At 39.6% G+C, this 13,116-nt stretch overlaps 1 protein-coding gene across 1 annotated transcript in view; it reads right to left on the bottom strand.

The window, feature by feature from the left end:
• Window positions 1-13,116, bottom strand: part of SHC3 (SHC adaptor protein 3) — a 174,480-nt gene that overhangs the window by 123,925 nt on the left and 37,439 nt on the right. Inside the window, exon 2 of the mRNA XM_057723384.1 lies at window positions 3,205-3,275. Coding sequence (XP_057579367.1) covers window positions 3,205-3,275 — 71 coding nt within the window. The remainder of the gene's footprint in view (window positions 1-3,204; window positions 3,276-13,116) is intronic.

Genomic DNA, 13,116 nt, shown 5'->3' with positions numbered 1-13,116 from the left:
CCCTCATGGGGTTTTAGGGACTGTGAGGTGGTGCTGGTGGTGGGGAAGGGAGCAGAGGGCAGTTCTCACAAGCTGTAGAGTGGCCAAGCTTCTGCAGTGGGATTCCTGTGTGGCCTCAATAGTGCCATGTCATAAGGGTGTAGGGAGTCTTCCAGGACAGGGGATACACTGAGGGGTAGGAGCTCAAGGGATTTGCCTTCTGCGAGGCCATGAGGGTGTATGCAGACCAGGAGCACATTGGGAAGCTAGTTCTTCTACAGATGCTATTTCTTCTTCTGGCTCATGTCTCCATCCCCTGGGCAGACTTCCATAAACACTCTACGTACGCCACCAGCAGGCTGACCCAGGGAAGCAGCGGGTGTCAAGGCCACAATCTACACGCCCTCAAGCGCCCCCGTGGTTGCCAACACTCACTTCTTTGGACACTGGAGTCTTGCGTCCCAATACGTGTTGAATGCTCAGGCAACAGGACAGAATAAAGACTTAACAAGGCTGCCCTTTGGCCAGGCCCTGTCCTTTGGACATCAGATGTAGAAATTGCTCTATTTCCCACAACAACCACTGAGGTGGAAATTGGCAGAGCTGGGCTCCACATACAGGCCATCTCCTCCACACGGCGGGCACCAATTACTGCGAACGAGTCACCAAGCTCCTCTGCCCAGAGCACTAAAAGTGCAAGGCCATTAACAGCCACCATCAATGGCAGCTCCCAGCTAGTTTGTTTTTTTGTTTTTTGTTTTGTTTTGTTTTTGGGGGGGTACACCAAGTTCAATCATCTGTTTTTATACACATATCCCCGTATTCCCTCCCTCCCTTGACTCCCCTCCCCACCCTCCCCGTCCCAGCTAGTTTTCAAAGTTACCTATTAGTAAGAGATTGGTCGTCCACAGGTGGTGTTACCGCAAGTACCACAATCAATCTGAACCCCGACGCAGGAACAGCATAAAATTAAACTGACCCCAATAAAAGGATGCCTGGTTTGGCTATCAAAGCCTCTAAGAGACACATCCAAACCTTGAAAGAACGGAACAAATAAGACTGTTTGCTTATAAAATATATATATATTTTTACGAAAGGCATGGCTAAGAAGCTTTGGAAACAGGTTTTCCTAGGGCCTGATATAACTTAATTACAACATTAGATTTCCCTACAACCTTTCAAGAATGCCTTCAGTATATAAAGTAAACCACAGTCGTAGAGTTTTATCATAGGCGTGTTTAACACTCAGCTACCATGTAGGCTTTAAAATGTGCCACATCTACAGGACATCACTGGGCATTCTTGTCCTGGGTGCAAAGGCTTCTTTCTGATGCTTACTTGTCAAACTGTTTCCTACAAGTGGTCTCTGGCTGTTAACTAAAGTAAGAAACATGTCACGTAATCAGAATGAGGCAAGAGACAGAAAGCATCATAGAGAAAAGCAAACATAGTTTTTAAAAAGTCTAATAAACTCAAAAGAACGTATATGTATATATATGCATAACCAAATCACTTTGCTGTACAGCAGAAATTAACACAACATTGTAAATCAACTATACTTCAATTAAAATAAATTAATTAATCTTTTAAAAAGAGTTTAATAAACCCAAGGCAATTCTGGTATAACCAGATTCAACACAAAGTTTCCTGAGTCAAAGAACGGCACTGCACTCGGCACATTATCCTGCCGTATCTTTGCTAAAATCTAAATGGAATGTGATTGCATGTCTGTTCCATGGCTTTCTTCTACCACTACTATCATTATATCTGCCCATTTGGGTTCTGCCTCAAAGAGCGCCCAGACCTTCCTCCAAGGGCACGCTGGGAGTGCAAGGGAATGCAGTTGCAATCATTGACAATTCTCTTTAAAAACAACTGCCACCACACACAACATTGTAGACCAAATTTACTTCAATTTTTTTAAGTTAAAACAAAAACTGCCAGGACCTCCAAGAAGGTGATCAGTGTCACGGGTTCTGGTATCCCCAGACCCGTGGTAAGTGCTCTGCCCATACACCCTGCACGGCACATGTCTTTTCATGGCTGGGATGAATGAATGATTGACTAAACATTCAAACTTTTAAATGCTCTCCCTTCAAAATACCATTCTTTTGCATTGGCAATTTCCATAAGCCATTTTCTACAAGTATGTGGAGATGGATTCTTCCCTTGGTGTAGACTGCTGCTGTCAGTGTGTTCCCACTATGTGTCTTGAGTTGCTTTAGAGAGAAAGGGAACATCAACTCTTTTGAACACAGATTTCTTCAGTGAGCAAGAAGAGGTTTCATTGCGGTATATAAAACGTAGAATTGAGGTACATAAAACGTAGAATTGAGGTATGTACCTTACTGAGCAACTAATTACGACAAATAATTGCTTTCTAAAGATCAATGTTTAGTTTTCGGCTTGCTAATCCAAAGACATCCAATAGAGAGATTTGAATGAAATAAAAATGAGGCATTTTCTGAGGTTACTATTTAGATTAAACAATTTCACAACTGCCAAAACAATATAAGCTCTTCACCCTTGGAAATGTAGCTATCTCATAGACCCAGTCCTAGCTTTGGTTCTCTTCTTCAAGACGTCTTGAAATTGGCATTTTTCTAAAGGCACAAGCTCTACTAAAAAAAAACAAACAAACAATGCTCAAAAACAATGCTTAAAACAGATGCTTAAAAACAATGGGTAAAAACAGAACTGGCCCTTGAGAAGTTTAGAATCTAGATGAGGCTGGGGAATATGTAAACCTGTTCAAAATCACTGACACCTTAAAAGAATTGGTCTGCTTTCTAAATTATTACTCACATTAAGATTTCTTCTTCCAATTCTATGCATTTTATTCTCTGTGTATACTGTTGGAAATTCTCTCTTGACATCTTGATTTTCTTTTTAAAAAGAAATAACACAGTTTGGTAGATTTTAAAATATCAATATTATCTTAGAGTTTCACTTATTAAAGAAACAAATATAAACACTCCATTTGTCTGCAGTTTATAAAAAGAGCTTAGAAGTGGGGGGTGTCCTTCAGGGGGCTTGTATCAAGACACACGTGTCACAAACATGGATGAACAATCAGAAGACTTGAAGCAGTGGGTCCTGACTCCCTGTCACCCATCACCAGCACTCAAGGGGCAGACTTTCCCTCTGAAAACTTCTAGTTGTTAACCTCAGAAAGCATTCCTTTCCAAATTAAAATCACAGGAGTCCATTTTCAAAAGGGCTTACCTGGTAATTTGAGTCCTTGTACTGAAGTCAAGTGACCTCATTGAGCGAAGAACTTCAATGCACCCCAAGTACTGCAAGGGGAGAAAACGTAAATCATGAGCCCTGAGAACTGAGATGAAGAGACAATTCCTAACTACAACAAGGCCATTTTGGGAGCCATACACATTTCTTAGCCACACTAACTTTTTATTCATGGTGATACTTTGTTCTGTTTCTATAAAAGTAATAACTCACACCCATTAAAAAATATCCTGAGTGCTAACATTGGGCACCATACTTAACTTTTCTGAAACTGATTAGTATGTTCACTTTCTTTAGAAATACATTTTCGAAAACTTTGGTTGAGGAATAACTTGCATGCCATAAAATGCAGAAATCTTATTGTTTAAACATGTCATGTAACCACCACCCAAACCTCAACATCCCAGCATCACATTTCTAGTCATTTATGAAGCTTCTAGAGGTTTATAATTTTTAAAGAAAGAATGAAAACACTATAATACAACATTTTGGCCAACATTAAACTTCCTTATTTAATATATGCACTGGGGTTCTATGAATAAACTATAGATTTCCCCCAAAGGTACTTTCTTTTGGTTTACCAGAAAGACCTCTTCTGCATTATTTAACATAAGTTTTCAGAATTTCAACTTACACATGTGAATTTGTGGCTAAATATTTTATCAGTTTTACACGTGAAAATGTAAGTGTGTATGTGAATATATGGCCACAACTAAAGCTATAGACAAACAACTAGAGTGGAAGTGATAGAATATATTTGTGCTCCAAAGCCCTTAGGGAGTTTGAAGGTACAGATGTTTTATACCAATGCCTTTAAATTTAGACTTAGCAGGAAGAGACTTCATGGTGTAGTACAGAAAAGACTGCATTTGAATTATTCAGAAAACCTGAATTTGAGCCTGGCTCTGTCATGTCTTCTTATATAACTTTCAGCAAAACTTTAAACTTCTCTGAAATGTGACTATTACACCAACCACTGTACAGTCACAGAGTTATTTAAATACAACCACCTCCAACAGTTATGTTGGTACCATGAATGGTCACAGAGACATACGAATTAGAGGACCACCAACATTGCAGAGTCATGTGATTAAAGTGACAACATCACAGAATCAAGTGACTACCAAGACCAACATCACAGAATTATGTAAATACTACAAGAATATCACAAGTCACATGAAGACGACGGACAGCAGTGCATGGTTATGTGACTACTGCCGCTGTTATAGAGTTGTGTGGGTGCCATCACCACCACAGCAGAGTTACATGACAATCACTGTCACCCCATAACATATGTGGAAACCACGACCCACTTTGCCGAGTTATAGGAATGCCACACCCAACACTGTCATGGTTATATGAACATTATAACAAAATCCCAGAAGTATGTGAATGCCACCACCAGCAACATTACAAAGTGGAGTAGCTACTTCCACCAAAGTGGCCAAGTTGTGTCAGTATCTCTCAGAGATATGTGACTACCGTCACCACCCCCACTGCAGTTACGCAAATTCCACATCCCTAGTCACAGACTTAGGGGAACCCCACGACCACCACTGGAGACGTGCAACTATGGCATGGCCACTGCAGATCATCTGATTACCATGCCCACCATCACAGGGCTATAGGAGACCACTTTATAACATTGCAGAGATATGGGCGTACCACCAACACCACCACAGCATCATGTGATTCTCTCAGTTATGGGAATATCACTATTTCACAGTGATATGTTAATGCCAACACCACCATTGTCATACAGCTGTGTAAATACCATGACCAAGTCCTGGTGTTATCTGAACCACACCATCACCACCATCACAAGATATGTACATAGCAACACCAGTGTTGCAGAGTTATGCCAACACCATGACCAAATAACGTCTTAGGGTTATAGGAATACCGTGATGAATTTCACAGTGTCTGTGAACCCAACCTCCATCAATGTTGCAGGGTCATGTGAATACACGACCTATGTCACATAGTTATTTCAATACCACTGCTTGGGCTGCACCCTACAGGCCTGCAAGCCCTGCACTTGCCCAGCCTCAAGACCCAAGAAAGAGCTCAGAGTCAGCGACAGAGACATCAATGGTTTAATGGATGGAGGAACTCGCATGTCTGAAGCAAGGTCCTGGAGCGACACTCTACCATGCGCAGCAGACGGCGAGCAGGATATGGCAGTAGTCTTCACTCCCAGAGAGAGAGGGAGGTTACCCATTAGAGGGAGAATTGACATCAGGTTGGCTCATCAATTACCGGGGAAACCAGCAGAGGAGCACATCCCTCACCACCCCTCTGATAAGCTATCACAATGGAGGTGCTCTGATCTAAAGACCAGAACGATCACTAGCTGGGGCCAGGGTCAAGTATGTGGAAAGGTTAGTGATGTGAATAGGATGTAAGTGAAGCAGGCACTGGTTGAGCAGGGAATGTACAGAGAGCAAGAGAACAGTTATCTTGGGTGGCCTGATCATATACCACCTCTGCCCCAACCATGAGAGTATGTGAAATGTGAACATCTGGCCAACCTCACAGAGCCATGGAAATAACATCAGCAACACTATCATAAAGTCACATGAACACACCCACCACAACTGCAGATTATGTGTATGCAAACACGACCACCATGACAGGGCTACGTGGATACCATGACCAACGTCACAGAGCCACGGGAATAGACAGTCAACAATGAGGTTATGGGGAGACTACCACCAACATGACCACTGAGTTATGTGACTACCACAGCCAACACCATGGGTTGTGTAAGTACCATAACCAATATCCAACATCATTTGAACCATAACCAATATCCACCACCAGTACCACATCATCACAGTTATGGGACTATCATGACCACCACAGCAGGGTTATACGAAGACCACCTTCACCCACTTCACAGAATACCAACAACATGACCAACATAGCAGAGTCACGTGAACACCACCACCACGAACTTTGCAGAGTTCTTTGAATAACACAGCCAACTCTGCAGAGTTATATGACTATGACCACAACCAATGTCACAGATTCTTGTGAATACTGTCACCAACATGAAATGCAAAGCCATGTGAATCCCATGACAAATGTAGCAGAGTCATGTGTAGACTAACTTCTCAGCTATGTGGTTACCACCACCACCTTCACAGGTATGTCAGTACCTCCACTGCTGTCACAGTTATATGAAGACCATGACTGACTTCAGGGAATTACACGGTGACCACCCCACCACGTTTACAGTGCTACTCGAACACCAGCACCAACATCGCTGAGTTGAATTACCCTCCCAAGGGTCTATAGCAATTTGTCCTCTCAGCACCAATGTCTAAGTAAGTTTATTTCTCTATCATAACAGTGGACAGAATCAATCTTTTGAATCTTTGCCTCTCATGGGCAAAAGTATTTCTTTTTTTCTTTTGTCATGTTTTAATTTGGATCTCCCTGATATCTAATAAGATTATGTGGTTTTTTTATTTGTTTATTGGCTATTTGTACTTCTTTTTCTGTTAATTGACTATTCATATCTCTGGCCCAATTTTCTATTAAGTTCTTTTTCTTTTTCTTATAGATTAATGTGATGTTAGTCTCCCATTTAATCATTTTTCTCTTGATGGTCAGCTTCCACATTTTACCTAAAAGAATTTTTAATGTAGAAATATGGTAATAATTACTGTGATCACATGTCTATCCTTTTCCATATGGCTTTGAAATGCCCTGTCTTGTTGAGAAGGTCTTGTGTCCCTAAATTCTTATAATAGTCTCCCAAATTTTACCTTAACAATATTTATTATTTATTTATCTACATGTTCACTTTAATATTTTTCATTTAACTTTTTAATCTGTTTGGAATTTGTCTATATAGGCTATGGCATGAATTATAATACTAGCCTCCAAATGGACTACTATTTATATCAGTACCACTGATTTAATAATTCATCCATGTCTTCCTGGATTAATGTGCCAATTTTGTTGTATATCAAATTCCTACTTCTGTATGGACTTTTACCTGAACTCTATTATATGTCATTTGTCAATTTCTGTATCTCTTGTATATATTTTTCCTTACGAACTTTAAGATCATTCTGTCAAGTTCTCCTGTCCCCCAAAAACTATTTGGATTCCAATCAAAATTTTATATCTTCATTTGAAGAGAACTTATATTTATTATTAAGTTTTTGTATCCATAAACATGAGAGTTGTCTCCATTTCAGATATCATTTATTGCCTTTAATAAGACTTTGTGGTCTTTATTTATATATATATATATATATATATATATATATATATATATATATATATATCCTATACTTTTCTTCTTCAATGTTTTCCAAGGCAGTATTTTCTAAGTTTTGGTAACCACAGGGAATAAAAGTTTGATTTTTCCATTCCATGTCTACCTGATTTTTGTCTATATAGAAAATTCAATCAATGGGCTCCAGAGATGTACAAAACTGAAGAATTATGAAAGCCTGGACAGTGGAGCCCAGAAAACCTCCCAGAAATGAAGACAACCTCTTAGCACCACAGAAACTGAAATACAAAAGAGAGTATAAAGTCGCGGAACTTAGATACAGAAGTTCCTGCATCAGCCTCACAGGAATTCCAGGAAAAGAAACAAGTGGAGAGAAAGGAATATTTAAGAACAAAGAGAATAATACGTGCAGTGTTGTAGGGAGGCTACAAGGCTCAAGAAGAAATATGAAGAAAGATTCACTTTTTTCATATTTCAGTGCAAATGAACTAGGAGAGAAACATCCTGAAAACATTTCATGAGGGAGAAAAAAAATAGGTTACTTACAAAGAAAGTTCTCTTTCAGCACAAAATACATGAAAACAAATAACATCAAAAGACTAAAGAAGAAAAGTACTTAGCCAAGAATCTTATATCCACCCAAACTAGCATTCAAGTGGGAGGGCAAAGCAAAGACTCAGAAAGTTAACCACCCACAGACGCTCTCTGAAAGAATTATTCCAGGAAAACAAGGAATACAAAAAAGAGAAGGATGTGGGCTATGAGAAACAATGATAAGGAAAGAATCAACAAAATTCACAGGTACACCTTATGCCTTAATAATTATTGATGCATAACTCTAAATATTTTTTTACAATGATGGGGAGCTAAAAACTCAGAAGATCTCAATATGGCTGGTAGGGGACAGATAAAAAAGAGTGGTTAAAGAGGATAAAGGCAGCTTGCTAAAGGCAGTTGTGTTTTCTGAAGGTAGGCCCAGAACTGATTAATTATAGGTAGTAGTGGAAAAATGTAAGTTTACATACATGTGTAAAAAATTATAAACCACTGTAAAAATAAGAATGAACTGATCAACTTCCAAACGAAATAGCCCTGCCAGCAAAAAGAAGGGGAAAAATAAAAAATGCATAAATGAAAGGCAAAGAAAAAACATAAAACAAGACATCAGCGATAGGTCTAAACACCTCAGTGATCACAATAATCATGAATGTATCAAACCCTCTAGTTAAAGGTCAAAGACTTTGACACTGGTTAAAAATATATGTGTGATATATACAATGGAATGTTAGCCATAAAATGGAATGAAATGGAGTTATTTGTAGTGAGGTGGATGGACCTAGAGTCTGTCATACAGAGTGAAGTAAGTCAGAAAGAGAAAAACAAATACCGTATGCTAACTCATATATATGGAATCTAAAAAAATGGTACTGATGAACCCAGTGACAGGGCAAGAATAAAGATTTAGATGTAGAGAATGGACTTGAGGACACTTTGGGCGGGGAGGCAAAGGGGAAGCTGGGACGAAGTGAGAGGGTAGCATTGACATAAATACACTACCAAATGTAAAATGACACATATACAAAATACACTACCGGATAGCTAGTGGGAAGCTGCTGCATAACACGGGGAGATCAACTCAATGACTGGTGATGGGGATGGGATAGGGAGGGTGGGAGGCAGACTCAAGAGGGAGGGCATATGGGGATATATGTATAAATACAGGTGATTCACTTTGTGGTACAGTGGAAACTAGCACAACAGTATAAAGCAATTATACTCCAATAAAGATCTGGAAAAAAAAAAAGACCAAAAAAGAAAAATGTGTGTTAAATAAGATGGCAAAGAAAATACTAAGAAGATAAAACAGACCCAAATCAGGCAAATGCTAACAAAAGAAAGCAGGGAAATAATATCCCATTTACAATCAAAAGAAAGAAGAAACATGAAATAAACAAGAATTTTGCGAGATTAAGTTGAAGAAAAAATTTAATGAAGGATGAATAAATTTTTTAAAATCTGCTTATATAGAAAGACATGCCATGATTTCTGGATTGGGTGATTTACTACTAAACACATGCCAATCCTCCTCCAAATTCATGTATAATTTCACTGATGCCAATTAAAGTCCCAACAGGACTTTTCCCTCAGAACTTGAAAAATTAATTGCAAAACTTATAAAGGAGGATCCTTGAAAACACAAGGAAATTTCTGAAGAAGACAAAAATGAAAAGAAACTGGTGAAAATTATGTGATATTGACATTGGGATAGACAAATCATGCAAGGGACTAGAATGGGACCCAGAAGAAAGAGGTGTATAGATCTGTGAGCATCACTAGAAAAGATAAGCCAGCCAATAAGTGTGAGAATTTGACTAGTTGTACATTAGGAAAAGGATCTATCAAGACAGCCCTGCTCGCAGCTGCTGTGTATGGTGTATAGGTTTGTATTATGTTTGAAAGGCATGCCCTCTCCAAAATGCTCACCTAACCCCATGCACAAAAGTAACACCAAAAGGATTAAAGAGCTAAAGCTAAGAAATAAAATCATTGAAGCATTACAAGAAGTATAAAATTATATTTCTATCAAAATACCTAAAACTCAAAGGCCATAAGTGAGCTCATGAAAGGTAATCATTTTTGAAGAAAAAGACAAATGATATAAACAACATGAAAAGGCAAGTGAAAGACTGAGAAAAATCCAAAACAAACCAACAAAAAAATGAAGCAAGCCCATCAACTTAATAGACAAAATAGGCAAAGCATAAACAGAAGATTCACAGAGGAAGTAAGACAACTGGCCAACACGCATCTATGAAGACCCAGATGGATGGATCAGAGAAATTAAAATAACACCAGAGATACAATTTTTCACCCAGCAGAATGGTCAATTGAGTGAGGAAGCAAGAAAATGGGCCCTATCACACATTCTCGTAACAAGTATAATTTGGTGAAAACTTTTTGGAAGATTCTTTGGAGGTATCCATGGATATGGAAAATGTGCTTGCCTTTTACCCACTAATGTTATTTGTAGGTTTCTCTTCATGCATAAGTGTATGAAATTGTACATGCAAAGTATTCATTACTTCGTTGCCTGTAAAGAGTGAAAATCTGAACCCCCTCCTCAAATATTGATCAATGAATGTACGGTTAAATACTTAGGGCACATCCAAACGGTGGTTCCAAAGGCAGCCATTTTTTTAATGATTTCAGCTTAGTCTCAAAAAAAACACTGTTACTTCCTCCACATTTTACTTGTTCAAGCAAGTCACAGTGTCAGCCCAGATTCAAGGAAAGGGGACCACTTAAGGGTGTGAACACAAGGATGCTTGGGTCACTGGGTCCACCTTTGGAGGCATAAGGGCACAGAGCAGAGACAAAGATGGCACAGATACTGCTGGCAAGAGCAGTGGGAAGGAGGAAGAGTTAGGAAGGAGTATTATCTCTGAATACTTCTATATTATTTAGACATTTTATAACAAAAAAAAGTTCATTTATTACTTGTACAGTTACAAAACGAGGAAAATTTAAAATATTTTCCACCAAAAGAAAAAGACCACGCTTAATAAAATTGGACCTCCAAGCTCTGACATAGAATTGATCCAAAGTGATCAAGGTCATCTGATGTCTCAAATTTCAAGGGATCTGGAACAGCCCTCCTGAATCCTCTGGAGAGCTCCCTTGTTCTGAGAATGCGATGGAAAGTGAAGTGGCTAGTAACCAGCCACCCCTCTCAGGGAGGCTGTTCCTATGATGGGCGTCTTTGAATTCCAGCCCCCAGCCTCAGCACCTGGTCAGGATGGGTGTGTGATCCCAGCCAGGCCAAAGAGGCACAGTCCTGGGGGTTCTGGTGGAATTGCCTGGACTGTCTACAGTCTAGGAGTCACAAGCTCCCACGCAGCTTCTGAGAGCTGCACAGTTAACAATAACTGTTCCTCAGTCCCCATACCTTTTGGGTCAGAGGAGATTAGAAGAATTTATGAATGATTAACCCTGATGGTGGACTTCCCTGGTGGTGCAGTGGTTAAGAATCCATCTGCCAATGCAGGGAACACGGGTTCGAGTCCTGGTCAGGGAAGAGCCCACATGTTGCGGAGCAACTAAGCCTGTGCGCCACAGCTACTGAAGCCTGTGTGCCTAGAGCCCATGCTCTGCTACAAAAGAAGGCACTGCAATGAAAAGCCCAAGCACTGCAACAAAGAGGAGCCCACGCTCACTGCAACTAGAGAAAGTCCGCATGCAGCAATGAAGACCCAATGCAGCCAAATATAAATAAATAAATAAACTTCTTTGGGAAAAAAAAAAGAAAAACCTCTGGTGATTTCTAGCTTCAGTGCCTATTAGAGGCACCTTTCAAATTTCATTTGGAATTATAGTAAGCCCAGGCTCGTTACTTTCAAGCATGGCCCATAAATGGGGATGTCGTCCATTCTAGACCTGAAGAAAAGTCTATTACATCTTCAATATTTTGTTAGCCTACTGAGTAATCTGCCTTCTAGGCTTCTAGTACTGGGCAAAGAAACATCTCTTAAATGACCTTAAAATACTTAAGTAATCATTAAATGGTAGCTATTAATAATATAAGCATTTGTTTACTAACTACATGCAAAAAGACCCTACATCATTCATGTCACAATTAATAAACACTTATCTACACCTGTTAGGATGCTCATGTAGAGAGAATCTGAAAACCTTACAGTTTACTGGTCATCCTTTGACAGCTACCCCATGGGGCAGCAAAAGAAACGTGCTATAGCCAGAGTGAAAGACAAATTGCTGGGAAATTGAAGGAGAGACCACAAAGCACTGTCCACGTGAACTGTGACTCTGGGGCAGTGACCCTCAAAGTGTGGTCCCCTGGCCAGCAGCAGCTTCTGGGAACTTGTTGGAAATGCAAGTCCCAAGCTTACTGCAAGCTCTCTGTGGATTCTGATGTCCACTCAAGTCTGAGATTTGTCTGTATGAAGACTGATCTAATTATCTGAACTTTCTTTATCTGATCAGTGCTGTATTCAGGGTATGTAAGTTCAAATCTTGATTTTTCCATTTAACAGTTGAAACCTTAGTTTTTTTGAGATAAATGTCCCAGAAACTTGCTTTCCTTAAATAAGAGCAGTGGTGATGATATCTATCTCCTGGATTTGCTATGAGTATAAAATCCACCTGTGAAGTATTTCACATAACTCCTGGCATACATGTGGCTCATGATACCAGTAATATTATTATTTGTTCACGTCAGGCCAGGTTCCTAGAGGTACCTTCACACACGGAACTGAGGCCTCAGCTACAGTTCATACTTAGCTAAAAATGGCATATGTTTCAGTATGTTTTATTTTTTTCAAACTCCAGCTAACCTTGAGGGTCCCAGGACTTTGTGGCTTTGCACTCCTCCTGTTTTCTGCAATAAGCCCTGGACACAGCCCCCAGGGAGGGCAACAAAACATCCAAAATCTTAGGAAACTGATGGCATAACATTGGTAAATGGACTTTGTGAAAACCCAAGTTCACGATATTAAACTAAAGTATTTCAAGTGGAGTCTGAAGGCTTTCTTCAGGAAACAGGAATATGGGCAAACAGCACTATTATTAAAAATAATAACTCAAGGGCACAGAATAAAATCAGCTTTCTGGATGAGAAACGT

The sequence above is a fragment of the Hippopotamus amphibius genome, chromosome 2 (assembly GCF_030028045.1).
Source record: "Hippopotamus amphibius kiboko isolate mHipAmp2 chromosome 2, mHipAmp2.hap2, whole genome shotgun sequence".
NCBI classification, from domain to species: Eukaryota; Metazoa; Chordata; class Mammalia; order Artiodactyla; family Hippopotamidae; genus Hippopotamus; species Hippopotamus amphibius.
The sequence above is the reverse complement of the archived record's forward strand: the minus strand, read 5'-3'. Positions and strand labels throughout refer to the sequence as shown.